The 13,122-nt window shown below is 32.8% G+C and overlaps 1 protein-coding gene across 1 annotated transcript; it reads left to right on the forward strand.

The window, feature by feature from the left end:
• The first annotated feature begins 2,715 nt into the window (after nucleotides 1-2,715).
• LOC143252006 (uncharacterized) lies at nucleotides 2,716-8,417 on the forward strand. The gene is made up of 4 exons (XM_076503506.1): nucleotides 2,716-3,090; nucleotides 4,970-5,287; nucleotides 6,116-6,223; nucleotides 6,624-8,417. The coding sequence occupies exons 1-4, from the start codon at nucleotides 2,980-2,982 to the stop codon at nucleotides 7,089-7,091; spliced, it is 1,005 nt and encodes a 334-aa protein (XP_076359621.1). The 5' UTR covers nucleotides 2,716-2,979; the 3' UTR covers nucleotides 7,092-8,417.
• Nucleotides 8,418-13,122: the final 4,705 nt, after the last annotated feature.

Genomic DNA, 13,122 nt, shown 5'->3' on the forward strand with positions numbered 1-13,122 from the left:
AAACTCTGACACAATTTATTTATGTATGTCTCGCAGTCCCAGAGCTCCTTCAAATGCTTGATGAAGTTTAGGGTTGGACCATCTACACTCTGGACTAGAATTTAATACCCTGTCCTGGAGTCCAGCTATTCCATGCAGTTACTTAAATGAAACATTTCAGAATATGTTCTAAATATTCCATTAATATGTTTCTATATGCTGGTGGAATAATCTCCTTTACTCTTCTCGTAAGAACTCGTGATTATGACCTGAAACTCTGCTTTCCAACTTCTTGACCATCTTCTGCATGAGATATTCTCGACATTGTCAGTACAACAAGGTTGGAGTCCTCAGGGGCCAAAACACGTTCATAAGTGTTAGGTTATTGAAGCAGAGTTTCAGAGAAGTGAAGTGCTCTAGATAGCTTATCCATCATCTCTGCTTAACTTTATAATTCAGCATCCATCTTCTCACTATGGTGAGAAAGCTCCAGTGTTCAATAATGGTGCCCAAGTCCCACTTCATCTCTGTGTGGATTTGAACTGAGATGGTCTTGAGACATGTTGGTTAACATAAGTCTGAGCGTCATGTACAGCTTACTCCATCTACTTCCAGATTCATAAAATGTCAAACTAACACGATAGTTCTCAGTTTGTACTTCCCTTTCATCAAGGTCATTATTCATGGTAAGAGCCCAATCAGTTAATATTTGTACATAAGATCGAGGTCAGGTATCTTTGCAGCATTGGCGGAAATTCAAAGTCCAGGAGAATACTTTTTCAAAACTCAATTGTTCTATCAGAGAAACATCTTCATAGGTTATTGACTCTACTTGGAGGTCCATCAGCCTTTAAGCAGTTTCTCTAATCAGATGTATTTTTTAGCTTAATGATAATATAGTTCAAATAAAGTGCAGCATTACTTTCATCAGATATTACCACGCTTCACAATAATGATATCCTGTGATTATTGCATCAGAGTTTCTCTAACTTACCCATTCCGTGATATATTTAAGCGAATTGAGTATATATTTGAGCTATCGGATAGATATGCTGAATAACAGGAGATTCGTTCAATGAGTCACTGTGAAATAAAATATCAAGACTGCACAAAAGTAATGTGCAAATGAAGAATCTTGATTAATAAACTAAACAAAAACTTTAGTTTCTATGAGACATTTTATGTAACCAGAGCAACATCTGCTTATCATGTAATTGGTAATTCTCATTACAATAAAAGCAGGGCTCTAATCTTTAAATATCCTCCTAACAACCATTGTTAGGATAGGACACTGTTGTCTAAATTCTTATAAAACGTCTTATTAATCAGTGTTCTCCACTGACAGTAAGAGATATTACCCATTTTTGAAACAACAAAAGCATATACGTAACTTGAAACAAAGTAAATTTAACTTTTTTCTCCACTGCATGTTACGTGAAACATACGCATTTTCAGAACAAAGAATAAATTCGTAAGTATTATAACACTACGTGAAGATAAAAACACATAGTATATTCATACATTACAATAGGATAGGTGCTTATCAAAAATTAGCATATGCTTCTAACAACTAGAAGTTTCAAATGAATTTCTTCATATTTCACAACTGAATATGAAAATGAGCATAGATTTTGTTTGTTTTTTAAAGTAGTATCCTCGAACAATATAAGATGTAGCCCCTTATTGAAAGTCATTAAGCCAGAGATTATAATCTTAATTAATGTCAATTGATTTCTTTTATTCAATTAATTAACACTCAAATACTTTGTTAATACAAAGGGTACTAACAATAATATTTTCATAGCACACACAGCTTCAATCTTAAATATCTCATTGTTGTCTACAAATAGGAATTTCTATTTAACAGCATTTTATCATTGAGTGGATTAGGCTAATAATTTTGCTACTTCGGGGTTGTGATTGGACAACAGGTTATATATCTCTCATTATCTAAAAAATATAAAATTTTTATCAACAAATGTTTTCTTTAATTTCTTAAACTATTAGCTACATACGATATTCAGCGATTGCAAACCTGGATTTCAAAAATACTTTGTAAAAATGTATCTCGGGACGACTGGTATGGGAATTAACACATTTACCAAATTAAAGCATAAAACAACGTTTCGACCTTCATAGGTCATCTTCAGGTTAACCTGAAGTGTTAATACCTACACCAGCCGTTCTAAGATACATTTTTACTTCACATGGGTTTCTCGTCATCACGAAAAATTCTTGGTAATTTTATTGTTATAGTTGGAACACACTTATATTTGTATGAATAAAATCCAGAAAATTTGTAACAGAAATATACGACATGCTTATTGAAAAACATATGTAAGAGAAAATTTTCAAACTTTTGGTAAATAAATCTTAAATTGGTATAATGAAATGTATTTAGATACGCAATGTAGTTTTACATGGTAACTGCGGAGAAGTTACGATTCCGAGAAAAATGTACTCGTACAAACATCAACGCCATGAGTCATACCCACTTTTGGGCATATTCGATTACCGAAGTTTCCCGAATGATTGCCTCCTCAGATAAGTTATTCTAATTTTTTTCAAAAGATTTTATTTTTGGTATACATATATTTAAGTATTAATTTATAAATCTAACGCAATACTTTTAAAACGTGTAATTGAACGTTTCCTATAAAATTTTTATGGCCGGAACTAAACGTCATTTTAACGTCACCATTTTCCAGGTACGGAACCTTAGTAATGACGTCAATCAGTTCAGAGTAGATTTAGAAAGGAATGATGTCATCGGGCGTATAAAAAGATACAGTATTTCTCTACCTTTATAATTTGTGTGACTCATACTCAAGGAGGAGGGTTGGTTTAAGAGTTGACAGTATTAAGTTTTGTGAGTTCGTCAACGTAAAATACGTTTATAAGAAAGTATTTCTTGATTTCTCAACAACATCCACGTTTAACTGATAACTGTATTTTCAGTTTTACCAGTCGATACCATTTCTAACGTTGAGAACTACAGATATGTTTACTCATTGTTCCAATGATTCGGAAGCTGAAAGCTCGCTCTCTGATTCACAGCTTACAGGTCCAGCTGATACTTCTGAAGTTGAAGAACAAAATATAGCAAACACGGTAGGTTATTAGTAATATCACTGAAGTTTACCAGTAATTTTGATTGTAAGATGAACAATTTTATTGAGACATTTCTCGTGTAGCTTTGTGCGAAATATCGATAAACAAACAGAACAAAGTGGTTTGGTGAATTAGGTAAATACTGTGAAAAACTGATGGGAGGAAGCCAACTGTAAGAAAGTTTATGCTTCACAATGTTTTAAATTTTGTTAGAATTTAGAATATGTTTTAAAACGCATTCAATGTATCATGTACCTGTTAGAAGTAAATAAGGAACTTCTGTGTGTCCAGGATGGTATGAATTACATATGTATTTGGCATATGACTGTAAGAAATAAGAAAAATTAAAAGAGGATTAAAGTTTAACTTAAAGCATGTCTCATGGTTTAGGTTTTGAAAATTTTATTGTCTCAACAACTAGTTTAATGGGAAAGCTGTGTTGTGAAGCTGATATTTTATTACACACTTTTGTTAGCCATACTAAAAATATTTGTTTTTTGACTTGTATGGAGCACTGTTTTTGTTTTACCTAATATGTATAAAAATATATGTATTGGAAAACATTTGATAAGGTGCCTTACAAAAATTAAATCTGTGGGTGGGTGAGGAATGTTATCAAACTGGAGAGAATATCAGCTGGAGAGTTGTAGTAAATGGAGTTAGATCTGAATAGATCAGTTACAAGTTGTGTGTCCCAGAACTCTGTACTAGGTCTTCTGTTGTTTGTGAATTATATTAATGATATTCATTTTATAATGACTAACTTAAAATACATTAAGAATTTTGGGGTGGTTAACTGTATCAAAGATACTGGGAAATTTAGGTGGTTTGATGCATTATGCCACTACATGGCAGATGATGTTTAATTATCAAAAATGTAAGGTGATGCATGTAAGTTTTCACAATTCAGGTTATTCCTACAATTTAAATGGGAATACATTAAATATTGTAGTTGAAGAAAACTATCTTGGTTTTGTGATTTAAGAATTCACTTAAATCATCTAAACAGTATATTGTAGCTGGCAACAGGGCTTTTAGAATTCTAGGCGAAATCTATAGAAATATTGAATACAAGACAAGAGATATTGTTTCACTGTAGAGATCACTTGTATGGCCTCATTTAGAGTGTTGTGTACAGTTTTGGGCTCCTTTACACAAGGACATTGAATCATTGGAGAAGGTTCAAAGAAGAACCACTAGGATGATATATGGGATGGTGGGAGTTTTTTTATGAGAATTATCTAAAATCTCTGAACTTGATTTTTCTGAGAAGGGTCAGAGGGAATTTGATAGAGGTATTTAGCAGTGAAAACAATAGGACATGGGGTCATAAATTCAAATGTTTGAAGTGTAGGAGTCCTCTGCAGCTTGGACAGTATTACTTTTCAAACAGGGTAGTTGCCTTTTGAAATGAGCTGCCTTCAAAGGTGATGGAGGCAGAAAATTTTACTGAATTCAAGAAAAGATTGGATGAATAGATGATTAGTAAGGAGTAATTAGAGTGTGGAGCTGGAAGTGACATCTTTGACAGACTAATTAGTTTCTTTTTGTCCCTTTTAATATGTTATGGAATTTATGAGTACTAAATCTATAGTTAAAAGTATACTTTTCAATTGAAAATTAGCAAAAAAATTGTTGCACAGTTTTCTGTGCTCTAACTACATATCATTCTGTATTATCATTGCAAAATAATGTTTCTAGATTTAGGAATAATTAAGTACTCAGATTATTGGCTATTTTGTTAGTATATTTTAAAAAAAGCTGGATTAATGGTCATTACACATTTTTTTAATAATTATTTTTTATCAAGCTGTGTATTCACACTCACAAAATTATTGAAAGATGTCTTAGTTTGATTTTAAACCTTTTCTGTATTTAGTTGAACTTGTGTGGATTAATATCAGGAATTCTAACCCAAACAACACACACTTCCACACCAACAACCTTGAAGAATATAGAAGAATCATTTTTGGAGCTACAGCCTGTATCTCCAACACTACTAGAGCATCAAAATCAGGCTGGTTTCATACCTCCTTCAGTCAGTATTTTGGACACCTCTTACCAACCAATGACTATTAAGCAAGAGCCAGAATTTGTAGTATCAAGTCTGACATCATCTTCAGATATCTCATGCTCAACAACTGTAAAGTATAATGGATCCAAAAATACTGGTGGTCGAAAACCAAAAAATGATCAAGTAAGTTTTTATTGTATATTTCTAGGAAAACTGCAGTGTATGGTACCTTACATCTTGATATACGTATGTTAATGTATAATTTACTGTAGATCTTAAAATTTGTAAAAATGTTAATAGCACCACTTATTAGAAATTAAAAAAAAAAGGTTTATAAAAAAGCTTACAGCCTATAATTACAATTTTGTTTATAATGGTATAGTGAACTTGTTTTTGTGTGTGTGGGATAGGTGACAGCATAATTCTATTAGCAATCACGCTGTAATGAACGTTAGCATGCATATTGTAATTACTTTTAAACGACTGCAATCAGAGGTAATGTTCTTTTATAATTATTATTTTTGAAACAAAATGTTTGAATAATGAATGCAATAACAAAATATCAAAATAATTCTGTTAAAGAAAACTAGGTGTAAGATCAATTATGAAAATTATTAGCTAATTTTGTTATTGTATTAAAAAAAAAAGCCTGATTACAGTAATGAGGTCTGTGCAATTATAAACTTATCTGTCATTCATACTTAAATTATAAGTATCAGTTTGATAAATGAATTAAAAGGTTAGAAATTTGCCTACTCCATTTTTTGTGTGTAATAAGTGCGTTATTGTTACAATACAGTATTATTTAAAATCGTGGCCAGTCGTGGTTTACAAAATTTGAAAAGAAAACTATATATGTATTTACTTCCTACTTTTAAATTGTACTGAAGAAAGGCAAACAATCATTTATCAGCTAATTTTGTTTACTTTATTTGACATTTTTATAATTAATGTCTAAAAATATTTTCATGTAGCAGGTGTGTTAATATTTGTCATTTGTCTTATCAAAAGCTTCCTCCTGAAGAAGAGGAGCGAATGAGGCTACGTAGAGAACGAAATAAACTCGCAGCAGCAAGATGTCGTAAAAGAAGACTTGATCACACTAACAGTTTGTTGAAGGTACAAAACCGTACATATCTATGATTTGAGATCATCATGTACAACAATATTTCATTTTTAATATGTACAGCATTTAGAAAGCAAAATATTATATTTGATTGAGCTAATTTTACTTGTGTACTTAGTTTTCTTTGTTTTCAAAAGTTTTTTTTTATGATTCTTTCTCTCAAATCTTTGCAAACCAACTTCTGTATAGTTGATCAGACTGAGTGCAAATGAAACATAAAATATAACTTTTAATTTCTTTAGTAAAACAATTATATGTTATCGAGGATAGTTTTTGTTCAATTATTTTTTATTTTCATTGTTCTGAAAAAATAGTGGTTATATATAATTTTATTAAAATGTAGAAAAAACATAATCATGATGGTTGTCTACAAAAATATTCTTGTACTTGTAGGAAACTGAAGGTCTGGAAGAGAAACATCAAACACTTCAAAGTGAGATTCAACTACTGACATTACAAAAAGAAGAGCTGCAGTTCTTGTTAGATGCTCATAAAGCAACATGTAAACTCAAGAAAAATAGTAACAAAAATGTTGAACCACAGGAGCATAAGCTCTCAAACAGCCGCTATAACAGAGTATTTGAACACAACAACCTAGAAGGCTTGAGGACCAAGAACATTCAGCGTCCCACATCTCTTCCAATCTCGTCGTCCTTTACTAATCCTGCTGGTATCTCAATAACAACACCATCTGGTGGTATTCTGAATCTTGATTCTTGGTTAGAATATGGTACTGGCTTAACTCCAGTTTCTTCTGGCCTCACTCCAGTCATTTCATCCTGCTCAGAACAGCAGAGAAGCTCAAAAACAGACTTGTCAAGTCCAGACACATTGTGTTCTGTTAAACTTGTCTCCCTGTAATACTTAAGTGGTATAAAATGGCTAGATGCACATTTAAAACAATTTTTTCAATTAGGATGCATATGATGAAGTCTGTGGCATTTTCTTTTGTGTATAGAAGTAAAAAGAAACAAATTACTTTTTAATATAATGCTATATATATGTAATATATAATCTCAAGACAAATTTTAAAGTTATGAAGACTTGTGTTGAAACAAATGGGGATTATTTTGGTTTTCATGGATGTTATTGTATATACAGTGTACAAAAACATAATACATTATTTTTCATGTGGCATTATTATTCACAAGCATTCATTTCAAAATACAGCTTTTAAGATTATTCTAAAATATTATTTTAACTTATGAACAGTTTGAATGTTTATCACATTCCATAAATACAAGAGAATTATCAGTAAAAAACAAAACTATTGATATTTTATTATCATTTTTAGTCATTATCAACAATTCATCATAATTTTTATTTATTTCATTTGTACAAAGTTGCAAACAAACATTAAATAATAATTTATCTAATGAATGAGTTGCTTTGAAAGTCAAACAGAAATTTTCTGCTCATTTCAACTTTAATTTTTATGTTATAGAATGTAGAAATGAATAAAACAGTTATCCTAAAATACTTGTAAACTGTTAATGCAACTTTATTTTAAATAGAATATGTGCTATTTATTTATGTCAATTTGTTTAAAGTTCAATAGTTTCAAATAAAGAAAGAATTAGATATTTTTAATGCTTGTTGGTAATGTGCATAGTGTAAAATTCATAATATTTTAGATGACTGAGATGAACTGGTCAGAGAACTTTCATTGTTTAGTATTAAATTTTTAGAGCTGCAAAGTTTTACAAATAGTTGTATGGTCATTTTGTATTACATTTGCACTTGTTCAATGTTGTTTGTAGTAGTGGTGGACAACATTCAGCCCCTTAGGGGCCAACCTGTAAATTAAACAACACAACTGGTTTGTCTATAAGTAATATCAGCAAGCATCATTAATGTTAAAAAATTAAAACAACTTTTATTTTTAATATTGGTAGAAAGGATTAATGCAATTTTAATGTTACACACACACATAGCTATTTTTTATTAAAAGTGATTGTTTTTGGCTAAGATTGATAAAAGGATACTTGTAGTCCTTCAGGATGTGTAAGAACCACACTTGTGGCTTATGGAATGTTTAGAGTTATCTACTACTCATTTACAAGATTTTTCTTTTCATTTCATATGAAAAATTTTAATTTATCATCACAAAAAGTTTATTTATGCTACTCCATAAACTACTTCTTAATTTAGGAAATAAAATATTTCACAAATATTGCAGATCAAAAATTGTGGATTAATTTATTTCATTGTATTTGCATTTACGTCAAGTTATTAGTAAGAAATGCTGAATTGTCAAACACACAGAAAAAGTACCTAATATTACTAACAGTTATACTTGCATATACATGTGTGTGTGTGTGTGTGTGTGTGTACACTACATATATACTATGTAGACACCCACTTATACATACATACTAGGTGGTTAAGAAGGCTAGTCACAAACAAATAATTCAGAAATGAAAAGGTATTGAAGAATAACTGTTAGTGGCATGGGAAAAGGTGTTGTTGGTCTACCATGATGAAATCTCTGAGGGTTATTCAAGGTTATGCCACTTGAAGATTTTAATTAAGATTACAGTTTTGATTCACAGCCCAAATACATTGTCAGTAGCAAACTGTTTGTAATATATAGAAAAACATTATGATTAAGCCACAAGTATAATAGAAATCTAGCATTATATCCTAAACAAAAGTATTTCTTAATAGTTAATCTTGCATACAAATGCTTTATTAATGAAAATTTTGACTTCATTAAGTAATAACACTATGTAACACAAATTTTGTTTCTTGATAGTATACGTATTTCGTAATTGCTTATGTTGTAAAAGTACAGACAATGGTCATTATTCCCTTAAAATTTTGCTTTTGTGATCTGGATAATGAAATTTAGAAATTAACCTATTTTCTATGTAAAAAAATGGGCAAATTTGCACATTTTCATTTACATTAGGTGTGAATAAAACAACATGAATCAAGATTTACATGTATTTATACAAAAGTTATACAAAATGAACAAAAATGCTTAGAAGTGAGTAGTTTTTAGAGTTGGTTTGTTTTTGGAATTTCACATAGCTACTCGAGGGCTATCTGTGCTAGCCGTCCCTAATTTAGCAGTGTAAGACTAGAGGGAAGGCAGCTAGTCATCACCACCAACCGCCAACTCTTGGGCTACTCTTTTACCAACGAATAGTGGGATTGACCGTAACATTATAACGCCCCCACGGCTGGGAGGGCGAGCATGTTTGGCGCGAACCCGCGACCCTCAGATTACGAAGCGCACGCCTTCAAGCGCTAAGTTTTCAGAGATTTGCGAGGGTAATGTAAATCACTTTCACGTATCAGCCCCCAAATACAGTTACCACAGAAAGTGTTCGTACCCTACGTCGTGAGTAGTTTCTCCTCATAACTTAAAAAGTATTACGATAAGGAAAATGAAAGTATAGTGTATTATAAATATTGTACTAACACACATCTACATAAAGTTTTATGTAAATTAAATGACAAATAAACTGTTTATAAGCATATAACCAAAAATAGGAGGAGCAGAAAGTGTGAAAAAACTGATGTACCCGTAAAAATTTTATTTAGTTTGGCGAATAAACTACATTATACCATTCCAGAACTAGACACTGGGTTCATAATTATTGGAACTTAGCCAGCAAAAAAATGTACTTCTGGCAGTTTAGCACTGTCTCCGTCATTATCTGCTTGGTCATCATGGCGAACAGGAAACAACTGTCCAGTGATTTAAAAAACCGAATTATTGTAAAATACAAGTCTCTTACGTCTCTTTCCGATATTGCAACACAACTTAATGTGCCAAAATCTGCTGTTCAAAGCATAATTGCCAAGTTTAACCTGTTGACTGCCAAGTATTTCAGCTGCTACAATACAACTCTAATGCTTCTTCATTTTGTAACTTTTTCGTGACGCCATTTTGGATCGGAAGTGATTCAATTTGTAAGTAGGTCAGATGCATGTATAGTGCTGACATCTAGCATTGAAGTTAGGTATTATTGAGAACAATTTATTCGTCCGTGACACTGTGCTACCGATTGGCTTGGACGAGTTATCTCGTCTACGGCACTGAACAGGTTAAGCTTACAGGATCAACTGCTAACCTCCCTCGTTCCGGCCGCCTCACTAAAATTCCAGAGAGTACCAATAGGAAGGTTCTCAGAGAAGTTAGTGGGAACCCTCGTTTAACACGTAATGACATACAAAAACTGATAAGGGAAACTGGGGTTGAAGTATGCACCTCTACATTTACGAACATGTTATGCTCTTCTGGGTTTAAAGATGCCGTCCTAGTAGAACTCCATATTTAAAGCCTGTTCATTTAGAAGCACGATTGAGGTATGCAAGAAAGCATGCAGATAAACCCTTTACCTATTGGAAGAGTATTCTTTGGTTAGACGAGAAGAAAATCGAGCTTTTTCGGCCACAATGATGTTTCCTATACTTTCCGTAAGAAGGGAGAACGAAATCTTCCAAAGAACACCGTCCCTACAGTTAAACACGGAGGTGTCTCGATGAAAAAAGAAGAGTACATTGATATATTAGGAACTTATATCAAGAATGATGATCGGAACTTGCGGCTTGGGCTTTATTGGATCTTCCAGTACGACAGTGACCCTACACACACATCGAAATATGTGTAATCCTGGTTGCAGAGGAACCATATAAGCGTTCTGGAGTGGCCAGCGCAATCACCCGATCTCAACCCAATTGAAAACGTTTGGCATGAGTTGAAGACCAGGGTTCATCAACGTCATCTGAAAAACTTGCAGGAGTTGGAGGCCTTCTGTGAAGAAGAATGGAAAAAAATACCAGTCACGTACTGTCAAACGATCATGGAGGGCTATGAGGAGAGATTGCACCAAGTAATTCATCTGAAAGGCTACACAACTGACCATTAAAGTAGACGCACGAACACTTTCTGCCCCTCCTATGTTTGGTTAGTTGTTTATAAAGTTTATTTGTCGTTCAATTTACATAATTTATGTAGATGTGTGTTAGTATAATATTTATAATAAATTACATTTTCATTATCCTAATCATGATACTTTTTAAGTTATGAGGAAAAAACTACTCACAACGTAGGGATATGAACACTTTCTGTCGTAACTGTATAGTCTCCCATCATGTTTTTGTTATACACGCCTAGGTAGCAGTGTTCAAAGTCCAGTGTATCTTGGTGAAAAAGCTTGCCTTGCTCCTCTGAGTGTGTTCCCATGTTATCCTTGAATTTATCAAGATGAGTGTCAATGATATGGACTTTCAGGGACATCTTGCAGCTCATTTTGCCATAGTTCTTTGCCAGAAGCTAAACCAGTCCCACATAATTTTTGGCCTTGTGATTGCCCATGAAGCCTCAAACCACTGCGACAAAGCTGCCCCAAGTTCTTTCCCTTCCTACGGAGCTTCTTGGAGAATTCTGTACACTCCAGGATCTTCTTTATTTGTGGTCCAACTAAGACACCAGCTTTGACTTTTGCCTTAGACAGCTTCGAGAAGAAGTCTTGAAGATACTTGAAGGCTGCAGACTTCTTATCAAGAGCTGTGCCAAATTGTTTCATAACACTCAATTTTATGTGCAATGGTGGGAACACCTTCTGAAGGTCCACTAGTGGCTCACACTTGACATTGTGTCTCTCCACAGAGAACTCAGTCTGTTGTGGCCACTGCTTCCTGTTGTAGTGCACTGTAGTGTCCCTGCTGTCCCAAAGGCAAAGATAACAGGAAAAGTTGATGAAGTCTCTAATAACTTCCCAGCCAAAATATGCCTTGTCGGCTTCACACATTTTAGCAGATGCTGTCACAGAGTACTTTTTCCCTATTGTCTTGATAGACTGGCCACATACATAGCAAAATGCATCTGGAGAATGCTTGCAGCTTCTTGATACCATCTCTGATAAAATCAGATAGGTCTATATGTTCATTTAGGTAGCTAGAACTAAACTGAAGTGGTGAGCCCCTGTATATATATTACTATGGAAAGTTCTAAAAAATTCTCTATCAGCTTCTCAGTGTAGAATCTACTTGGAATGTTCTGGACAATGGGTAAATTTGAAAATTTCATTACCCAGATCACAAAAGCAAAGTTTGAAGAGAAAAATAGGTCTTTTCCATTTTTTGGCATAAGCAATTGGGAAATAACACTTTCTGCCCAGGAAAAAGAAAAAAAAATTTGTTACATAGTGTAATGAATAATAGTAATAAAAACAAAAACAATACTTTTAAATTTGACAGAAAACACAACTACAGAGGTTAAAGATTTAATGGTGATTGCCTTTGTATATTACTGGTTTGTAAAATAAAGAGAAACACCAGAGGGTATAACTTTATTCATGGAATGGCATTTGGACCTATATCATGTAGATGTTTTCTTTCTGATAATTACAAAATACATTGTTAAAATTTAAATGGATTATTTTGAATTAGTTCTGGTAAACATACGCCTTCTTTGGTAACATAAGGTCTTTTCAAGATGTAGATTTATTTCTTTGGTAATCATTTTTAGACTGATAGAACTTTTAGACATTTTATAACTTGTAACAAATATGAATTATTACATGTTGTGGTGGAGAACATCCACTATCTTTAGGAGATGAATAAGGTGCAAATATTCTCTGTAAATGCAAATGTACAATTTTTTTCTCAAACTGTGGCCTTATTTACCAAATTAACTTCCAGAAATTTACTTTTGTGGAATTTAATTTCTTACATACATTTACAGGGTTTTTAATGGAAGTTTGTGCTTCTTCTTTGTCACCTGAAAATGGTGGACGATGTTCTCTGAAAGAAGTTGTTCTTTAGATATTGTTTTTGCTTTTAACTTCACATACATAAACTACTGTGTATCTTTAGAAGTAAATGTTGTCAGTTTATCTTTATTTAACCTTTACAAAAGAACTGTTAGTCCAACATC

Source organism: Tachypleus tridentatus, chromosome 6, assembly GCF_004210375.1.
Source record: "Tachypleus tridentatus isolate NWPU-2018 chromosome 6, ASM421037v1, whole genome shotgun sequence".
Classification (NCBI taxonomy): domain Eukaryota; kingdom Metazoa; phylum Arthropoda; class Merostomata; order Xiphosura; family Limulidae; genus Tachypleus; species Tachypleus tridentatus.